Source organism: Arvicola amphibius, chromosome 10 (genome assembly GCF_903992535.2).
Source record: "Arvicola amphibius chromosome 10, mArvAmp1.2, whole genome shotgun sequence".
Lineage (NCBI taxonomy): Eukaryota > Metazoa > Chordata > Mammalia > Rodentia > Cricetidae > Arvicola > Arvicola amphibius.
Window position 1 is genome coordinate 9018453 of NC_052056.1, and position 20347 is coordinate 9038799.

The following is a 20347-nucleotide window of genomic DNA, read 5'->3' on the forward strand; positions in this document are numbered from 1 at the left end:
ATGAACCATTGAAGCAGAGGAGGGGTAGGGGAAGACGGGTTATAGTGCGATGAATGAGAGCTAAATCAAATGGCCAGTGAATATGAAATAACAACATGAAACCAAGTATAGACTTCTTAAGGTCAGCTGAGGGTAGCAGTTCACCTGTTAACCTTGTGTATCATTTGAAGCAAGTCAAATTGCCAGACTAGCGAGAATGCTAGATTCCTGCTCCAATGACTCTACCTCAACATGTAAATTGGAAAGCAACTGAGAAAGACCTGAACTTCAAACCTCTCCATGTTAGCACACTCATACGCATGTACCTGTGTACACATTCACATGAACACCTGTGAAACACACACCGAGTTTTCACACACATAAGAAAATAAAATGAAAATAAACAACTTTTCATGTACCAACTAAGAATGTTCTGAAGAACAGAGCCATTAACTGTATTAAAGAAACTCCATGCAGAGGAAGAAAACAAGTACATCAGGCAGTGGACGAATAAACCAAATTAATAGAGGATATGCGTAGCTAAGGTAAACAGCCAAAAGAATATAAACTGATGCCAAAATGAGACAAGTATTGGAACAGGCATTATTCAAATGAAAAGCTACAGATGGACAAGTGGACACGGTAATGTTCTACTTCACTAATAGTACAGAAAGCAAATCAAGATCAAGATGAGATTATACCCAACGACTGTTAGGTAACCCTTGTTTAAAAAGATGAATGTTATGCTGGAGAGGTTGTGGTGTAAAGGGAACACTCCTGCATTGCTGGTGGGAGTGAAAGCTGGTGCAGCCCCCTTTGGATATCAGTGTGACGATTACTCAGAAAATTAGGGAAAAAAAACCTTCTTCAAGACCCAGTAATACCACTTTTGAGTATATATCCAAAGGATGCTCAGTCATGGCACAACGACATGTGCTCAACTATTTTCATAGAAGCTCTTTTTTTTTCATAGCCAGAACCTGGGAACAATCTAAATGCCCCCTGACCAAAGAATGGATAAGGAAAATATGGTACACAATGGAGTACTACATAGCAGAAAAAAATAACGACATCTTGAAATTTGCAGACAAATGCATGGGGCTAGAAAACATCATTTTGAGTGAGGTAACCCAGACACAGAAAGACAATTAGCGCATGAACTCACTCATAAGTGGTTTTTAAACATAAAGCAAAGAAAACCAGCCCACAAATCCCAATCCCAGAGAACCTAGACTGCAACGAGGACCCTAAGAGAGACATACATAGATCTAATGTACATGGGAAGTAGAAAAAGACAAGATCTCCTGAGTAAATTGGGAGCATGGGGACATTGGTAGATGGTTGAAGGGGAGGGGAGAGGCAGGGAGGGATTCAGAAAAATGTAGAGCTCAATAAGAATCAGTAAAATAAAAGATATATAAAAGATATATGTTACAGAGCACATGGATACAACTTCTCTATTGTTATGGGAATATAACTTGGTGCAACTATGACAGAAAATAACATCTAGCATGCTTGCAAACATAGAGGGAAGTGACAGAATACCTAGAAGTTACACTATTGCTATTATAACTAGATTAAATTATTGGATCCTAAAGAAATAGTGCACTGTCAAGTTCACTGTTCCATTGTTTACAATATTCAAGTTATAAAAATAACCAAATATCTATCCATAGAAGACCCCTGAAAGACCCCTGAAGACCCCTCCTTTTTCCTTCTCCCACTCCATCTTCCTCTCCTTCGCTCCCCTCTGATTTTTCCACAACCACCCCCACATGTGACAGACACAAAAGCACAAAGTATACAGAATTTATTTTACACTGTTTAATCTTTTAGTTGCTTGGGAATACAGACATTTTTACACAAAGATTGAGAGTTAAATTTGAAAACAATTTGCAGATCATGATGAAGATAAAACATTTTTGCAGATAATCACAGTCTGACTGAAGATGAGGAATTAGATGATCAAATTGTGTTTCAGTGATCTTTCAAATATTTTGGTCTAAGTTAGAAGTTTTGAAAATATGTATGTGTCCCTAATGTGAAAATACTTGGAAGCTCTTCTAGTCAGGAAGGCTGGGCATCAGAAACTCTTCAGTAGAAGCCATAAGACCAGTATCTTCTATAGCACAGTGGGCGGTAGCAGCCATAACCATAGCTACCATAGCCACAGCCATAGCCTAGGCCACCATAGCCGTAGCCCAGGCCTCCATAGAATCCGCCGTAGTAGCACATGGTGTCAGGAGTGTTCAGAGAAGATAAACAGTAGGCTTCTCAAGTCTGTGTGTCCCCATCTGCCAGAGGCCTTTATATACCTGTGTGTCTTTGGGGAAAACCACAAGTATTGCAGTGTTATCCATCTCTCCACTGTACTTCAGAAAAACATCACAAGCGCATATTTTACTGTATTTACAAAGCTGCATACCTGAAATAATTATGCTCTGTGTCCTGAACCCGTGATCAAATCATGGGTGTCAAAAAACGAGGGTCTGGGTATATTTCCAAGACTCTAGCTTATTCTATAATTAGCTTATTGTGTATATATGGCCTGATCCTGTTATATAATACACATAAAATAATTGTCTGCTTTTGATGTCTGTTTTCTTTAGGGATTTCATAGGTAAATTTCTTTCTGATTTCTTTGTTTTTGCTTGTTTTTTTTATTGTAGAATATATTGTATCTCAGTGAATCAATTTCCTGGAACTCGCTAATGAAGCATGTTCTGGTTGTTGGTTATATCACTGGCAACTGATGATGATCTATGTCTTATATAAACATATCATCAGTTGTTGGTAATGTATTTCTTATACATGTTGATTTTAATTTTCTGGAAAAAAAATCAGTGACCATTTACTAATTGTCAGACATGCTTCTCTTTTTCCCATGTCTTATATGGTAGTGTTTTAGATGTTATTGTTAAACATATCTCAAATGAGTTTGGTTTCCAACATCAACTTTTATATATAGTTTTTTTTTAAAAAAAATTAGAAGTCACATTGGCTTTTAAAATAGCACTGCAGCTACAGCAGTATCATGTCCCTTGAATAATTTTGGAGAAGTCCTGGGATTGCATCAGTGCTGGAGATTTTGTCTAGCCTGAACAAAATGATCGGTGCTACCCACAGTACTGTTCCCCCTAAAAATTTGCATGGAAAGGGAACAATCTAAGGATTCTTTCTTTGTGTGTCAGTTTGTAGCTGGTGGAAGAAGAGGTGGTGTAAACAATGAAACTAAATCACCAAGAGACATATAATAGCATTCATTGAAATACATTTAAACAAAACAAAATAATCTACTTAATATATATACTAGTAATATTATACAGTCTGAGTAAGTTGTATGTTTAAATACATATCCATATATAAATAGCTATATTCATATAACAACAATTAATGAAAGATAAGCTATAAATTGGAAGGAGAGCAAGGGTGGGTATATGGGAATGTTTGGAGGGATAACAGAGAATGAGGAAATGCTGTAATCATACAATCTCAAAAATGTAAAAAATAGTAAAAGAAAAATAAACTATGGAAAAATATATAAGCAAAGAGTGAGTTTGACAGTCCAACAAACACTTCTATAGGGGAAGTACCAGACCTCTACGTGTAGGAACTAAATAATTGCAGGAGAAGAGGTTTCCATTCTTAATTTATGGGAGCTAGATCTATAAATAACTACCTATCAAGGAGTAAAGAAAGAGGTCAAAGAGGTATATATTTAGAGGCCATAGTGCTGTGTTTAGGGAAACTAAAAGAATCCACAAGAAACTCTGAAAACTGGTAAACACTTTGAGCCTTAAGAAACAAGCTACAAAATCAACATATAAAAATCTAAAGCATAGTTAGCACTAATGAGCCTGTCAAGAAACCAAAGAAGGCACAAATACCAGAGCTCCACATATTGACATACTCAGGAATCCCGTAAAAACACTAAACTAGAAGTCATAACACATGCACACACACACACACACACACACACACACACACACACACACACACACACACACAAAACCTTGTGCAGACTTGTGCACGCCCTGAGCATACTGCTTCAGTTTCTATGTGTTTGCATGAGCTTTTCTCAGTTGGTTTAGACAGACTTTTTCTCCTGGTGTCCTCCATTCCCTTTGGCTCTTACACTATTTCTGCGAGTTTCCCTGAACACTCAAGGGAAGGATTTTATGCCACCACTTTGTGACACCACTAGCTCGTCATGCAGGCAGTACATGAATGTACTTAAAGGGTTTGTAGATGGGCTGGTGTTTACATTTCTCTTTTGAGAGTATGTTCCTGCACCAAAGATGCTGTAGTGCATGAATGAACGCTCCATGGGAGCACTGGCTTGACAGCTCCATCTTTAATGAGTTGTGTGATGTAGGATTTCCCTCTGTATGCTGTGAATACCATTGGTGAATAAAGAAACTGCCTTGGCCTGTTGATAGAAAAGAACTTAGATAGGCAGGGAAAACTAAACTGAATGCTGGGAGAAAGGAGGCAGAGTCAGAGAGAAACCCACTGGAGACAGATGCTGAAAACTTTACTCAGTAAGCAACAGCAACGTGGAAATACATAGATTACTGAAAATGGGTTAAATTAAGATATAAATGTTAACCAATAAGAAGCTAGAGCTAATGGGCCAAGCAGTGATTTGAATAATATAGTTTCTGTGTGATTATTTTGGGTCTGAGCTGCCGGGTGGCTGGGAAACAAGTGGGCTCCCTACAACAGTTATGTAGGTGTTGTCTTCAGCAATGAGTTCCTGCTGTTAGTTTGTGGAGAGCTTTCTCCTTCTTTTAGTTTGTCACGGTCAATTTTGATGTGATAGTTTTTATTTTATTTTATTATATTTCATGTTATATTTTTTTAAAAAATGAATGATTCAATGAATGAAATCCTAGGTGCTATGATGAAGTTTAACAACTAAACTGCCACTTCTACCTACTTGGAGAGGGAAAATCTTTTCTAATAGAGTGACATTGAGTATAATCAACAGGAACAGGACTTATAGTCAGGAATAGATGACCAATGAATAACTGGATTCCACAGGATTTTGTTGTGTGTGTGTGTGTGTGTGTGTGTGTGTGTGTGTGTATGTGTGTGTATGTGTGTATGTTTCTTTTTAATGTGGTTTTATTTTTGTTTTCATTGCTTGGAGGAGTTTTGTTATTGTATTGGCTTTTGTTTGTTTTATTGAGAAAGAACTTAAGGTTGGGCAGGATAGAGAATCTGGAAGATTTGAGAGAAGGGAAGTATATGATGAAAATATTTAAATTTAAAAATTGTTTTTAATAATGAAAAATAAAGATAAATCTTCAAAAAAACTCAAAAAAGAAACCAAAGAACAATTTCACTCATAATAGTTTAAAAATTATCTTGGCGCAAATCTAATAAGGAGTTAAAGAACCTCTATAATGAAAACTTTAAAGAACTGAAGAAAAGCTGAAGAAGACAGTAAATAATTGAATGAAATCCATGGTTGTAGATTGTCAGAATTAGTAATGTAAGAATTATATTTACTAAATTAATAGATGTATTTAATATGGCCTTTATCAGAATCTTAATTACATTCTTAACAGATGTGGACAGCACAATACAAAAAGGAATGTGAAAACTAAGAGCACTGTAATACTCAAAAAATAGAATGCTAAAAAAGAGCGATGCTGGAGGCAATGTATTAGCTGATCTCAGATTATTCTACAGAACCACAGCTAATGGCACTAAATGCCGCTAGCATTAAAGCAGGCACGAGGTTCAATGGAAAAATGCAGGGAGTCTGGGGGGAAAGCCACAACAGCCCCCATAGCCACAGGCATAGCCACAGCCTAGACTGCCACAGCCATAGCTCAGGCTTCCATAGTAGCTGGCATTGTAAGACATGGTGTCAGGCGAGGACCATTCACCTGAAGGCTAGTGGTATGTTTCTTCATTCTGGATGTCACCATCTGCCAAGGACTTTTATATATCTGAGTAGCTGTTGTTGAAGAAAACCATATGCATTGCATTGTCATACATCTCTCCCCTGTGCTTCAGAAAATATCATGAATGTCATAATCTACTGGACATAAAGGGCTGAATAACTGAGTTAACTATGCTCCTGTAGGGTCCCTTATTGACATCATGGAATCTGATTTCATTTTCTACTCTCTACACTGGTCTTCATTGTAGATTAGTGAATATGTGACATGGTTCTGTCAGATGATTTAAATTATTACATAGTTGTATCCTGTTTGCATTTTTATGTTTGGGAAAGAAGGTAGATTATTTTCCTTCTGTTTCCTTATTTTGAATAAATCTTATCTTTAGGGGCATGTTTCTAGAGTCTTTCTTCTGAACAGCTGCTTATATTATTGACAACTTGCTTGTAGTTGCCATCTTCTGCTAATGTATTTGGATTTATTCCTAAGCACTTTGTTTTATTACATGCTGCTTTAAGATCATTCAAAAATACAAGACCATTTAGTGTTCATAGACTGTAGGGACTACTGTGTGTTTCCCTTAGAGACCCCATCTAGAGGTCTTGAAGTTTAATGGAAGGCATTATGGTTTTGTAGGTGAACCAAGGTCATATTTATAAACTTCTTTTGAAATCATGGTCATGTGATCATTGCAGAGAAAGTAGACAGGTAACTTTATGAGTTTCTCTCACAGCTGTGGAGATATGTCTATGGATAAGAATACTTACTGTGTAAACATGGCAGAGTGGTTTAAAATCCCCAGAATCCATAGAAAAAGAAGGGGGGTGTGTATTCACATTCCTAGACTCCAGTGCCGGAGGTCTAGAAAACAGGCAGATCACTATAGCATACTGACTGCCAGCCTAGCACTATGTTCCATGACATAAAAATAATAAGAAAATTGTCATAAATATTTTACAAAAAATCTATGAATGATCAATGGTAAATTTTCAAAATTTCTAAGTCAAAGCCACAATGAGTTATCTCCACATAGTTGTTAATAAAAAGGATATTAGGAAGAAAATGGGCATTAGAAAACGGGAAGTAAAGAGATGTAACATGTAGGCCTTGCTTGTGGGGGTTTCTGTCCTGCCTAGTTCCCACAGTCATTAGGTCCCAAAGAATCACACAGAATGTCTACATAAGTTATAAAACTGATTTGCCCATTAGCTCAGGCTTTGTATTAGCTGTTATAACTTATATTAATCCATTATTCTTATCTATGCTAGCCACATGGCTTAGTACCCTTTTCAGTGGGGTTGGTCACATCTTGCTTCTTAGGTGGTTGAGACAGGACTGGGGAAAGAGTTTCCTTCTTCCCAGAATACTCCTGTTCTCATTGCTCCACCTCTACTTCCTGTCTGATTTTCGTATGCTTCCTGCCTGGCTATCGACCAATCAGTGTTTATTTAAAATATAATCGAGAGAATATGGAATTGTCCCACACCATGGAGAACCTTGTAAACAGTTAAACATGAGTGGTTACGGTCATTCTAGAAGGTACTGTGGCCACTACACCCAAGATAGTCAGACAATTATCTTTTTTTCATTCTCAAAATTTAACTAGCAGTCAAAAGGATTCAATCTCAGAAAAATATTTGCACTAACAAATTCATTGTGGCACCACAATAGCATGAATATGAACGTAGTAAAATGTCTACAACTAGAGGAATGTTTAAAGAGAATGTTTCCTTCTACTTGCTCCATCCTCTTCCTTCTTCCTTCTTTCTCTTCCTTCCCTCCTTCCTCTCCCAATCTCTCCCTTCCATATTCTCTCACATTCTTTCCTTTACACATCTCCCATTTATTCACAATCACACAGTTGTGACCAGATATATATATATATATATATATATATATATATATATATATATATACACTAATGCACAATTCACATTTAGAAAGACTTTAGGCAAACTGTTTTTTTTTAAAAAAATATTTTATTTAAAAGCATTTATTTTCATAGAATGATAAAAGACTCAAAGAGCTACATTTTACAAAACATTATGATGACCAGATCGCTGCTGCACATGTGCAAGACAATCAAAGAAGAATAATATGTAGATTTGTATTTCATTTCTTATTCCTCAGAGGGTTTGAATTGGGAATCTCATAATTCATAATTATGGGATTTATGAAGGTTTAAGTATATCTGAAGTGAAGAAAGAGTGAGCAGCTACAGGATCTTCTTAGTAGAAACCACAGGACCAGTACCTTCTATACCACAGTGGGCGACAGCAGCCATAACCAAAGCCACTATAGCCACCATAGCCACAGCCATAGCCTAGGCCACCATAGCCATAGCCCAGGCCTCCATAGTATCCGCCATAGTAACACATGCTGTCAGGAGTGGGGTATTCAGAGGATAATAAGCAGTAGGGTATTCAGAGGATAAGCAGTAGGGTCCTTGAGTCTGGGTGTCCCCACCTGCCCAGGGCCTTTTATACACCTGGGTTGTTCCTGGGGAAAACCACAAGCATTATAGAGTCACATGCCTGTGCACTGTGCTTCAGAAACATCACGAGTTCCTTGATTTACTAGCCAGACAAGGCAGCATAGCTGAGATTATTGTGTTCTTAACTCAAGTCCCACAGTCAAATATTAGATAAAATGTAATTTTTAAGTCTCAAAGTCATAATTCTTCAGGCAGTTTAATGGAACATCACATGGTTCTCTCAGATGATATAAATCATCACATAGTTTTCTACTTTTTACATATGCTGCATTTTCATTACCCCACAGAAAGATCAGTTTTCCCCTTCTGATTTTGTTATTTTGGAATGAATCATACCTGGAGGAATATGTTCTTTGAGTCTTTCACATGAACCATAAGCTAAGTATTGGTTATGTTATTATTTACTTGGTGGAGAGCTGCCATCTTACATTGATGTATTTGGATTTATTCCTAAGCACTTTGTTTTATTGCATGCTGCTGTAAAATCAACCCCAAATATAAGAGCATTTAGTGTTTATAAACTGTAGGTACTGTGTGTTTCCTTAGAGCCCATGTGAGCATTTAGTGTTTATAAACTGTAGGTACTGTGTGTTTCCTTAGAGCCCATGTGAGCATTTAGTGTTTATAAACTGTAGGTACTGTGTGTCTCCTTAGAGCCCATGTGAGCATTTAGTGTTTATAAACTGTAGGTACTGTGTGTCTCCTTAGAGCCCATGTGAGCATTTAGTGTTTATAAACTGTAGGTACTGTGTGTCTCCTTAGAGCCCATGTGAGGGTCCTGAAGGTGAAACTGTGAAAGGCATTTATGGATTTTTGGGTGAACCAAGGTCAATATTTATAATTTTTTTTGAAATAATGGTCACATGAGCTTTGCTGAGAAACTGTAGATACACAGCTTGAAGAGTTTAACTAATAGTTGGGTAGAGAAGTACTTTTTGTGCCAGCATGAGAGTATAGGTGAATCCCCAAAAGTCACGTAAGGAGTTAGGTCTATTCAGATTCCTTCACCCCAGTGGTTGTGGTGTAGTGTACAAGAGGATTACTATGACATATTGATTGTCAGTCTGGCACCACGTCCCATTGGAAACACATTTCATGGGTGTAGAGTAACTAGAAAAAGTAACAAGATTACACAATATGCTCATTTAGCAAGTACAGACATCCATTCATCTACTCAAACACCTGTGTGCTTATAACATACTCACATACAACAAAAAATACATACATGTATACAGACATTTACACATGCACATGCCCACAGAAAGTCTATATTCACATATTTACCAAAATATATGTTTTCTAAAATAAAATATATGCAGTTAAGCATTTATTCAGGGAGTTTGACAAAGAGAGAAATCAGTGTAAGCAAGGTAGCTTCGTGGCAAATGAAGCTATTGGACAATTTCATGAGAAGATTCTTCTCTGATGTTCAGTGTCCAGCCTGAAATTCTTTGGACACACAAATGCTGTCAGTAGTAGAAATTTTGATCATTAAATAAGAAAGCCAGTCTTATATATAGAGGTATGAAGAACGTGGCCTGCATCTGAAACCATACATAAAATAAAATTTTTAATGAAAAGAATGTATATGGACTTCAATCTACAGAGCCAATGTAACATTCCATGGGGTATTGCAAACAGAATACATATATGAAGAATCAAAGCAAACATCCACAAAATATTTGACATTTGACTTTTAGGTCTTAGTTTACCCTTTCAGCTTCATCCACTCGGGTGCAAGTGTCACAGTTCACTTTTCTTAACAGCTGGACTGTGTTCCATTGTGTAAAAGCAACACAGGTTTAATGGGCTCTTATCTGTAGACAGACAACAGGGCTGTCTCTGTTCCTTGGATATGTTGAATGGAGTAGCAATGATCATGGATAAGAAAGTATACTATGATACTGAGACTTTTGTGTCAAGCATGGTATGTCTGGATCATGTACTAGATCTATTTCTAGGTTTTTTTTGTGTTTTTTAAAATAATCTTTACACTGATTTCCACTGTGGCTGCAGCACTTTGCACTCCCACCAGATGCAAACAAATGTTTCTCTTCTCGAATCCATGCTAGCACCTGCAGTCAGTTGTGCTCTTCACCTTAGCCATGAGGGAAGAAGTTATTTCAAAGTCATTTTGATTTTTATTTCCCTGAGGGCTAATGATGCTGAAAATTTAAAAAAATGATTCTCAAGCATTTATATTTCATAACTTTGTGTGGCACCTGCTTAGTTCCATACTCTATTTAATAATTTTGGTAGTTTGTTTTCTTAATGTTAGGTTTTTGAGTTCTTTGTGTATTCTAGATACTAACATTTTATTCAATATAAAAAAAGTTAAAGTTTCCCCATAATTTAGGGCCTCTCTGTACTTGAATGATGGTGTTCTTGCTTACAAAAATTTTCAGCTTTATGAGGTCATATTTATATGTTGGTGCTCTTAAGTCCTGTCTGATTGTGGTTCTCTCTCAAAAGTACTTCTCTGAGGCACTAAGTTTATGTATTGACCTTTCTCAGATTCCATTGATCAGCGCATCTCTTTTTAATGCCAGTACCATGCTGTTTATTAATATAGCTTTGTAGAGGACAAGATATTAGTAAGGGGCAATGCACATTTCTCTCTCTGTGTGTTGGGGGGTACTCTTAAAGGAGTTGAAATTGAATGCTGGGGTATCAAGCGGTAAAAGTTATAATGGACCAGGAAAAGTTATAAAGGTTGGTGGGTTAGAATGCAGGAAAAGAGGAATCACTAACACTAAGAACTTTACATGAATGTTGTATGGAAACCTGCTTGCCACTATATAAGCTTCCACACATATATATATACACACACACATATATACACACATATATATATATATACATATATGTGTGTGTATATATATATGTATATGTATATACACATGTATGTATAGTACACATGTATATTTAAATACAAATTATATATATATGTGTGTTATATATATTTTATATTTATATATACATGTGTATGTATATTCAAAATGGGGTTACCCTATAATAGGCTAACAATATCCATAATAGACATCACAGGTTGACAAATAAAAAGCCCATTGCCTGGAATGGGTTACCTCTTTTGGAATTCTTGACCAGTGGGCTCCAATAGACCTCAAAGAATTATTGGCTATTCCCAATGCTATTGTTTACTTACAGAACCTGACAGTAAGATCCTGCTGCCCGAACATGGGGGAATCAAGCTTGTCCTGACTCGGCTGCTTCATTCCTACTATGTAGCTTTCTTAGCATTGTAAGTTGTCATGCACACTACTGGAAGATAAAGTATGTTATCAGTTTTAACCAACTGTGGACTTTGTGGGATTCAAAAATGACTGGTCTGTCATATATGTGCACAGCTGTAATAGGGACTTGAAGACCTTGGGTGTAATAAACTCCTTTCTGATTGAATCTAAGTTCTATTTCAAAGGATGCAACCCATACATGGCACCATTACTAGGCCTCAGAGTCTGAAGTTAGACAGGTCAAAGGTCCTATGGCAGTACCTACTAGAAGTATTTTACTAAATAGTCTTGGTATTAAATAGAGTCCCAATGATATTCTCATAGATTAGTGCACCTCTCAACTTGTCTCAGAGCCATGCCTTGTTGTGGTAGATGATTATTAAATCTGAGATAAAAACTGGACAAAATCCACATAATGACATACACACACACACACACACATACACACACCCCACATACACAGTGGTGGTATGGATAGATTAGATATAGTTGTGGGACAATTCATGACTATAAGTAAACAGATTTTTCCCACACAGAAGGAAGTTCAATGTATGAACTCACAGTTGTGAGTGCTTGCATAAGACATATGATAGCTTGAGCCAGATAAAATCCTAACTCGAAGTTGTGAAGCAGGTATGAATTTCTACTTTTAGCTCAGGAGCTGTTGTTATTTGATATCAGCCAGCAAGTGAAGAGTCCACTTTTTTAGGGTTGTGTCCCCAAGTAGGTCAACCACACTCCAGGAGATGGTTACCCATCCTAGAGGGTATAGGCATCCTAAACTGGAGTAGAATAATTTAATGAAAAAAATGGACATTAGAAAGAAGACTGGTGTTAGAGAACTTGTGCAGTTAAGGGAAGCCTGTGCACTGTGAGGATGGATCATGACAGCCACGGAAGGCATTTTGGATATTCCAAACATATTTAGAGAAATAACATTTAACTAGCAAACAAAGGGGTTTGTTCTTAGAGACATTCTGCATTAGTGAAACTATGAAGATATTAAAGAAATCTACCAGTAGAAGAATGCTTAAAGAGAACATCCCCCTTTATCTTTCCTTCCTTCCTTCCTTCCTTCCTTCCTTCCTTCCTTCCTTCCTTCCTTCTTTCCTCCCTCCCTCCTTCCCTCCCTCCCTCCCTCCCTCTCTTTCTCTCTTTCTCATTCTTTCTCTCACTCTTCTCTCTCCTTCCTTTCTTCCTCTCTCTTTCATTTTTTCTCTTCCTTCCTTTTCTCCCTCCCTCCCTCATTCTCTCCCTCTCCTTCCTTCTTGTTTCCTCCCTTTCTCTCCCTCTTGTTTTCTCCCCTTCCCTCCCTCCCCTTCCCTTCCCCTCACTCTCTCCCTTCCCTCCCTCTCTTTTGGCCTTCCCTTTCTTTCTTTCTTTCTTTCTTTCTTTCTTTCTTTCTTTCTTTCTTTCTTCTCTTTCTTCTCTTTCTCTCTTTTTCCTCCTTCTTTCCTCTCTTTCATTCTTTTTCCCTCCCTCCCTTCCTTCTTTACTTCCTTCTTTCCTCCTTCCTTCCTTCCTTCCTTCTCTCCCTCCCTACCTATTCCTTCCCTCTTGCCTCTTCCCCCTTTCCTCTTTCTCTCTCTCCCTTCCCTTCCCTCCCCTTCCCTCCTGTAGAGAGGGAACGGCGGGCTGCTTCCCGCCACCTGGCTAGCTTTATCTGAAATAATTACATGGAAACTGTATTCTTTTAAATACTGCTTGGCCCATTAGTTTCAGCCTCTTATTGGCTAATTCTCATATCTTGCTTTAACCCATATATAATAATCTGTGTAGCACCACAAGGCTTACCGGGAAGGATCTTAGCCTGTGTCCACCTCGGAGAGGAGAGCTATGGCATCTGCCTCACTTCCCTTTTTCCCAGCATTCTGTTCTGTCTATTCCGCCTACCTAATTTTCTGTTGTATTAAAGGGCCAAGGCAGTTTCTTTATTAACCAATGAAAGTAACACATAGACAGATGACCCTCCTCCATCACCCTCCCTGTCTTTTTCTCTCTCTTTCTTTCTCTCAACCCCTCTCCCATTTATACCCATCAGATATAAATGCATAAACACACATTCAACACTTAGTAAAACGATATTTCAAGAAAAACGTTTATTTAAATGCATATATGTTCAAGGAAAAGGTAAGAATGCAAGGGGATCACTCTTTCCCAGGCATTATGGTGACAAAGAATAGCTTTCTGCAAATATTCACACCTTCAAATTGAAAATAAGTAATTTGGTAGCCATGTTGTATTTCATTTCCTTTTTCTCAAACAGCTAATCATGAGGCTGGAATTCATGAAGAGGCTTCAGAACATGTGAGGTGAAGAAATTTGGAGTGAGCAACTATAGAATCTCCTCAGTAGAAGCCACAGGACCAGTACCTTCTATAGCACAGTGGGCGACAGCAGCCATAACTAAAGCCACCATAGCCACCACCATAGCCACAGCCATAGCCACAGCCATAGCCTAGGCCACCATAGCCGTAGCCCAGGCCTCCATAGTATCTGCCGTAGTAACACATGGTGCCAGGAGTGGACTGTTCAGAGAAGATGAGCAGTAGGTTCCTCGAGTCTGGGCGTTCCCATCTGCCCAGGGCTTTTATACACCTGGGTTGATGCTGGGGTAAACCACAGGCATTGTGACATCATACAGCTCTTTACCATGCTTGAGAAAACATCACAATGTCATGATATACTAGACAGACAAGACTGCATAACTAAGATAATTGTGCTCCTATGTCAGGGTCCCAAGGTCAAACCATGGGACTCTAGTGTGAAATCCTGGTTCTATTTTTAAGACTGTCTCATTTTATATGTACCTAATTGAATATTTATAAATGTACTCTGTGATACAATTTAAATAAGTAAAATACTTTTATGTTTTTAATGTTCATTTATTTTGTAATATTCTATAGGAAGAGAGTATTGTTTTGTTAATGTAGTGTAAATATATCTTGAAGAATTTATTTTCTGAATCTTATGTTTGCTATTGTTAACTCAGTGGCTGTGTACATCTTACATATGCATAATTCAGATTTATCCTGAACTCAATGATTATTGCTGACTATTTGGGGACCAGTCCCCAGAAGTCAGCACTGGAGTATGTGAGAAAATCCACAAAGGCGACAGGGACTAGACTTTTCTATCTGAAGGGTAAACAAGGAAACTCACACTTTTTTTATGGTAACCTACAGAAAAAGGAACAAGCATACACTTTCCTGATGGTTATTTTCTCCTTTACTTTAACCTAAATAGTCTTTCTTTCTTGAAAATCTCTCGTAACATAGGAACCTTCCTCTCCTGCCCAGTTACGTATTTCAATATTCAGTTACAACGTATCTTCCCACATGACTGCACATCTTTCTATTCCATACATTTCTTCCTTGTATCTCTTTTCTATACAGTTTCATCTTCCTTGCCTACACACAGTCACAGATCCCCACACCGCCACAGCTACCCATCTCATTTACAAATCCCTTCACCATACAAGACTTCACACAATTCTTAGGTGCCTGCCGCGCACTGCGCCTCCGTCTGTGCTCTATGCGCTACATTATGGAGGCTTAAATACCCAGCAGTCAGTGGCCAACGGGTGAAAATCCCATCCTCTGATCCTCTAGGGAAGGCACAGCTTTTAGTAACTCCAATTAGAAGGCTCTAGCAGGGAAGAGCAGCTGAAGGCCAGGACTCAATTGGTCCCAACACTTAGGCACAGCTCCTCTGTAGCAGCAGCTTTCACACAGCTTTCTCACACTCACTCATACACTCGTGTTTCTTCGTTCTCAATCATCCATTGTTTACCCCCCTCTCTCACTCATTCATTCTCCCATCCTTCTCTCACGCGCCTTCTTCACCTCTCACACCTCCCTCCCGCACAGCAGCCTCCTCTCAACACTGACGCTCTTCTCCGCTTTGCCTTGGGGGCTGGGGGGCTGAGGCAGGAGCGTCTGCTAGAAGATTTGAGACTGTTCTGAGCTACATAGTTAGTTCTTGGCCAAGCTCAGATACAGAGTGATCCTGTCTCATCAAAAAATGTAGTATAATAAGTTTGACAGTAAAACAGAGATATCTATACAGATGAGGTATAATTTACATAAGGGTAGATGTCAGAGGACTTCTTAAGCAGCACCTCTCCCTCATACTTTATAGTAGCTGAGTATCACGTATCTCCAGTGGTAGACTTTGTTTTCTTTGAATATGAAATTAGTCACAAATGCATAGATATGATGAAGCACTCTTTCCCTCTTAATTCCTTTTGCCCTTGTAGTCATTGAACATATAACTATGACAATGAATTGAGTGAAATGTGCATGTATCTTTCTATCATCTATCTATACTCTATCTATCTATCTATCTATCTATCTATCTATCTATCTATCTATCTATCATCTATCTATCTATCTATCTATCTATCTATCTATCTATCATCTATCATCTATCTATCTATCTATCTATCATCTATCTATCTAGCTATCATCTATCATCTATCTATCTATATCTATCTATCATCTATCTATCTATCTATCTATCTATCTATCTATCTATCTATCTATCATCTATCTCTTATATACCCATATACTTACATCATATATATATATATATATGTATGTATATCTGGTGATAATTATCAGTTGTGTATCATTTAAAACCTTAGTATATGGAACCATCATAGATGTTTTGATAGGAGATGTGCAGAGTTACAAAGGGCATTTTATACAAACTATTAAGATAAAGCTTATTAATAGACATTGACTTTAGTCTTTTCCTTTAAAGTGTTTGGCTCAGTTTAAGTTTATGGTAATATGTATATATCAGCAAAGAAAGGTTTAGATGTATAAAATAATTTTCAGGTTCTCTTTGTCATGATTCTCTAGTTTTTTTCAGTTATGGCATCTATTGTTCATTTCACTGTTGTATCTCCCCCCACTCTACCACTTCCATCATGTGACCGATAGACATGTATCACAAGTCTAGAAATGTGACTGTCCCTCATGTGAATTTCTTAGAGGCTTTGACTTTCTAATTGTGTGGTTGGGGACTCCTCCAATACAGCCTCATTCTCCGAAATTCCTATTTGTTTTTTGGTTGCTTTTGTGTTGCTGTAATCACTTTCTAAGAAGAGAGAATTTGGCCTACTTTTCATTTTTTTTCTCTCATTTGATAACAGAGATACATGATTCAGGTACTGAAAGATACTTATTCACAGAAAATCTAAACCAGGAATTAGAAAAAGTGTGTTTAAAGTTGTTTCTTTAAAAAAAAAACTATATTTTTTCTTTTTTTATTAAAAAATTCACTTTTTATTTTACATATCAACCCAATTCCCCCTCCCCTTCTCCTGCCCTTCCCCACTTTCCCCTTCTCATTCTCCATCCACTCCTCAAAGGGACTAAGTCCTTCTTTGGGGAGTTAGCAAGGTCTGGCATTTCAACTTGAGGCAAAACCAAGCCCCTCCCCTCAGTATCAAGGCTGAGCATGGCATCACACCATAGGGAATGGGCTCTAAAAAAACAGTTCATGCGCCTGGGATAGTTCCCGCTCTTACTGCCATTACCCTTCCCTAACAGATTGAGCCACATAGCTGATACCCACAGTCAGAGGGTCTAGTTTGATCCCATGCAGGTTCCCAGCTGTCAGTCCACAGTCTGTGAATTCCCTCTAGGTTGGGTCATGTGAAGTATGGGAAACACTCCTCCATTGCTAATGGGAGTGCAAACTTATACAGCCACTTTGGAATCAGTATGGCTGTTTCTCAGAAAATTGTGTATCAATCTACTTCAAGACCTAGCAATACCACTCTTGGGCATTTACCCAAAGAATGTACAATCATACCACAAGGATATTTGCTCAGCTATGTTCGTAGCAGCATTATTTGTAATAGCCAGAACTTGGAAACAACCTAGATGCCCATTAACTGAAGAATGGATAAAGAAAATGTGGTACATTCACACAATGGAGTATTAATCAGCAGTAAAGCAAGGACATCTTGAAATTTTCAGGCAAATGGATGAAACTAGAAAAATCTATCCTGAGTGAGGGAACCCAGACCCAGAAAGACAAGCATGGTATGTATTCAACTACAGTAATTTGCGTGTCATTCTGCCTGACTTGTGATCAGGTGGTTGAAGGAGAAATGATGGGAATCTAAAGGTCATAATGAGTAAGGCTGGGTTACAATGAGGGCACATGCAAAATATCCTGCAGGCAGTCTTGCTCTTGATCTTAGTGAAAAGATAGCAGTGCTTTCATATTAGACTCAGGATAATTTATTCATTAATCTACTTTTAACTGAAGGAAGGTATCTAAATAAAGTGATGTATATAAATCAAACAACATCACTTTTTTTTTAAGAGTGCCAGGAAGGTAGAATGAAGGACAGGCCATGCTTGAGCTGAGCCTTCTGCTATGTGGCGATGAATTGAGTTCACCTCATTACCTGTCACACAAATTGAGTCCATACATTAGAATAAAATATGCATTCTCTAAAGGTGTACACTTATTTCTAGAAAACCTGCTTCTGAGTGCTGTGACTTGCAAGGCTTAGGACTGACTTAACTGAGGTGACAAGATTGACACCATGAGAAACATACAGAGTCACACACACAGAAGATCTGGGATCAGGTGGGACACGGTCTCTGAAACTCAAGAACAGGTGCTGAGATAGCACGGAGGAGGAGGAGGCAGCTCAGGTCATCCTGGTGGGGACCAGTCTCCAGCTGCAGGCATCAGAGAAATCATGAGAGAGGAGGTAGGTTAGACAATCATAGTGGGGAACCGTGTCCAGCAGCAGGCAACAGAGATGCTTTCTGCACACACCGTCAGTATCTGTTCTTGTGACAATGGAAGTTCTTATCATTCCTCTGAGCTTGACCCAGGGAGCCTTTGCCATTCCTCTGGGTCTGAAGCATTGGTATCCTTGACTTGGGTGTGCTCATGTCCTTAATACATATTCACCCAAGACTTCAACCACTCCCTTCACATAATCATGAAAAAAAACACATAAAGAGAAAAGGACCTTAAACAGCAGAGAAAACTGGACATACAAGCTGCATGTTTTGCAAAAAAATTAAGTAATGGAAAGAGAATTTTCTCTTTGAAGCTATTTATTTTTAACAAATGCCAAAGTAATAACTCCTCAAATAAAACATGTTTTATGCATGTGGAAATCTCATATGTGAAGCTTGCTAAGTCTGACACATTGAGAGATTAAACAGCAGCATGATGTTCTTATTTTTACTGTTCTGCAAGACAAATAAATTATTTATGTCATGGACGGACATTTGGAAAATGTAGGAAATAGTAGGAGAAGGAGTTCTACAGGCCGATCAGCTCCAGACTCAGTAGAACCTGTAGGACTCGTAACTCCAACAGCAACATGGGGACAGCAGCTGTATCCATACTTGCCATAGCCATAACACAGGGCACCATAATAGCAGCCATAAATAGCTCATGGCTTCGAGAGTGGAAGGGTTCAATTGGGCACATTGCATTTTCCTCTTTTTGAATGTCACCAGCTGCCCATAATTTTTCAACAATTTACATGGTGGGAAGGGCAAGCCACAGGAAGGTGTTAGCTTCATGCTTAACATTAATTCACATTTTAAGCTTTTAGGAAGCACAGTTTATTAGGGACACAGATGCTTTCATAGTTAAGAATCCTTTTGACATTATGTCACGATCCCCCAAAGCCAAGCAGATATCTTTAACAGGAAAGTTTGTGATATATGAATGTCCAATCATGAAATACTATGCTTTTGTTAGTTTAATGTCTATGACAAGTATTCATGGGAGGCACTCTGTCCTTGAGCTTTTTACTCTGTTTTGTTATACACTTCTTATTCCACAGCAGTATGAGCATTTAGGATTTATTAGTGTCTCTGTGCAGAGTTCATGACCAGAGACATTAGAGTAGATACAAAGCTAACAGAATATCTATCCATAATTAATATGTAAATAATTATGTCCTCTAGATAAGCACTACCCATGCATATTTAATGTATAATGTCTGTAAGTCCTTTGTTGTTTTACTGCCATCTCTTTTTTTCACCTTGAAATTTGTTAGGCAGTACCTTGCTAGTTGGTATCTTGGTGACTTTATTCTGAACTATGGAATTTTCCATGTACTTGTTTGTTAATGATCCCTTAAATGGGTAAGTGTCTTCCCTTGTGTAAATAAATAACTTTTGAAATTTGAAATCCGCACTGTTGTCTGCTCTGTTCAAGACTGAGATATTGATCATGTTCCAATTCCAGTACAAATATTGATAAGAGATTTCCCCAGCTTTCCCTGCATGGGTCTGGTGTCTTTATTGGCCTGTTCAGATACTCTTTGGCAGTAGCATGTTAAAGGAAGAGAACAAGGGTCAAGCTATGACCCGGTGCAAGAGTTGATTGTCATTTCCATGAGTAAGCGATATCTATTTAGAGATGTAAGTTTCCTATTATGTAAGGTCTAGTGTCTCCTAAGTAATATTATTTTCCATGTTCTTCTTTTAGTGCATATACTTTCTTTTCAAGATGAATATAGAAGTATTTATTTTATGTTGTGCATTAACAGTAGATAACCTGTATATGAATTTAATGCAAAATTAATAATCAAAGAAGACATTTAATGAGAGAAGTAAAAAGTATAAAATAATGCTGAAAAAGACTCAATCTTTTGCTTGCATATGACAAAGTTTAATATTGGTAAGTTGTAGGAGTCCTCAGATTATCTG

At 37.9% G+C, this 20347-nt stretch overlaps 3 protein-coding genes across 3 annotated transcripts; all 3 read right to left on the minus strand.

The window, feature by feature from the left end:
• Window positions 1-2073: 2073 nt before the first annotated feature.
• LOC119824388 (keratin-associated protein 20-2-like) lies at window positions 2074-2214 on the minus strand. The gene has a single exon (XM_038344509.1). The coding sequence runs from the start codon at window positions 2212-2214 to the stop codon at window positions 2074-2076; it is 141 nt and encodes a 46-aa protein (XP_038200437.1).
• A 5905-nt stretch (window positions 2215-8119) lies between these two features.
• LOC119824387 (keratin-associated protein 20-2-like) lies at window positions 8120-8269 on the minus strand. Its single transcript, XM_038344508.1, has one exon. The coding sequence runs from the start codon at window positions 8267-8269 to the stop codon at window positions 8120-8122; it is 150 nt and encodes a 49-aa protein (XP_038200436.1).
• Window positions 8270-13987: 5718 nt separating this feature from the next.
• On the minus strand, window positions 13988-14152 carry LOC119824482 (keratin-associated protein 20-2-like). Its single transcript, XM_038344620.1, has one exon. The coding sequence runs from the start codon at window positions 14150-14152 to the stop codon at window positions 13988-13990; it is 165 nt and encodes a 54-aa protein (XP_038200548.1).
• Between the last annotated feature and the right edge of the window lie 6195 nt (window positions 14153-20347).

Coding starts and splice junctions, on each gene's coding strand:
- LOC119824482 (XM_038344620.1), bottom strand. CDS start 14,152: ATGTGTTACTACGGCAGATACTATGGAGGCCTGGGCTACGGCTATGGT.
- LOC119824388 (XM_038344509.1), bottom strand. CDS start 2,214: ATGTGCTACTACGGCGGATTCTATGGAGGCCTGGGCTACGGCTATGGT.
- LOC119824387 (XM_038344508.1), bottom strand. CDS start 8,269: ATGTGTTACTATGGCGGATACTATGGAGGCCTGGGCTATGGCTATGGT.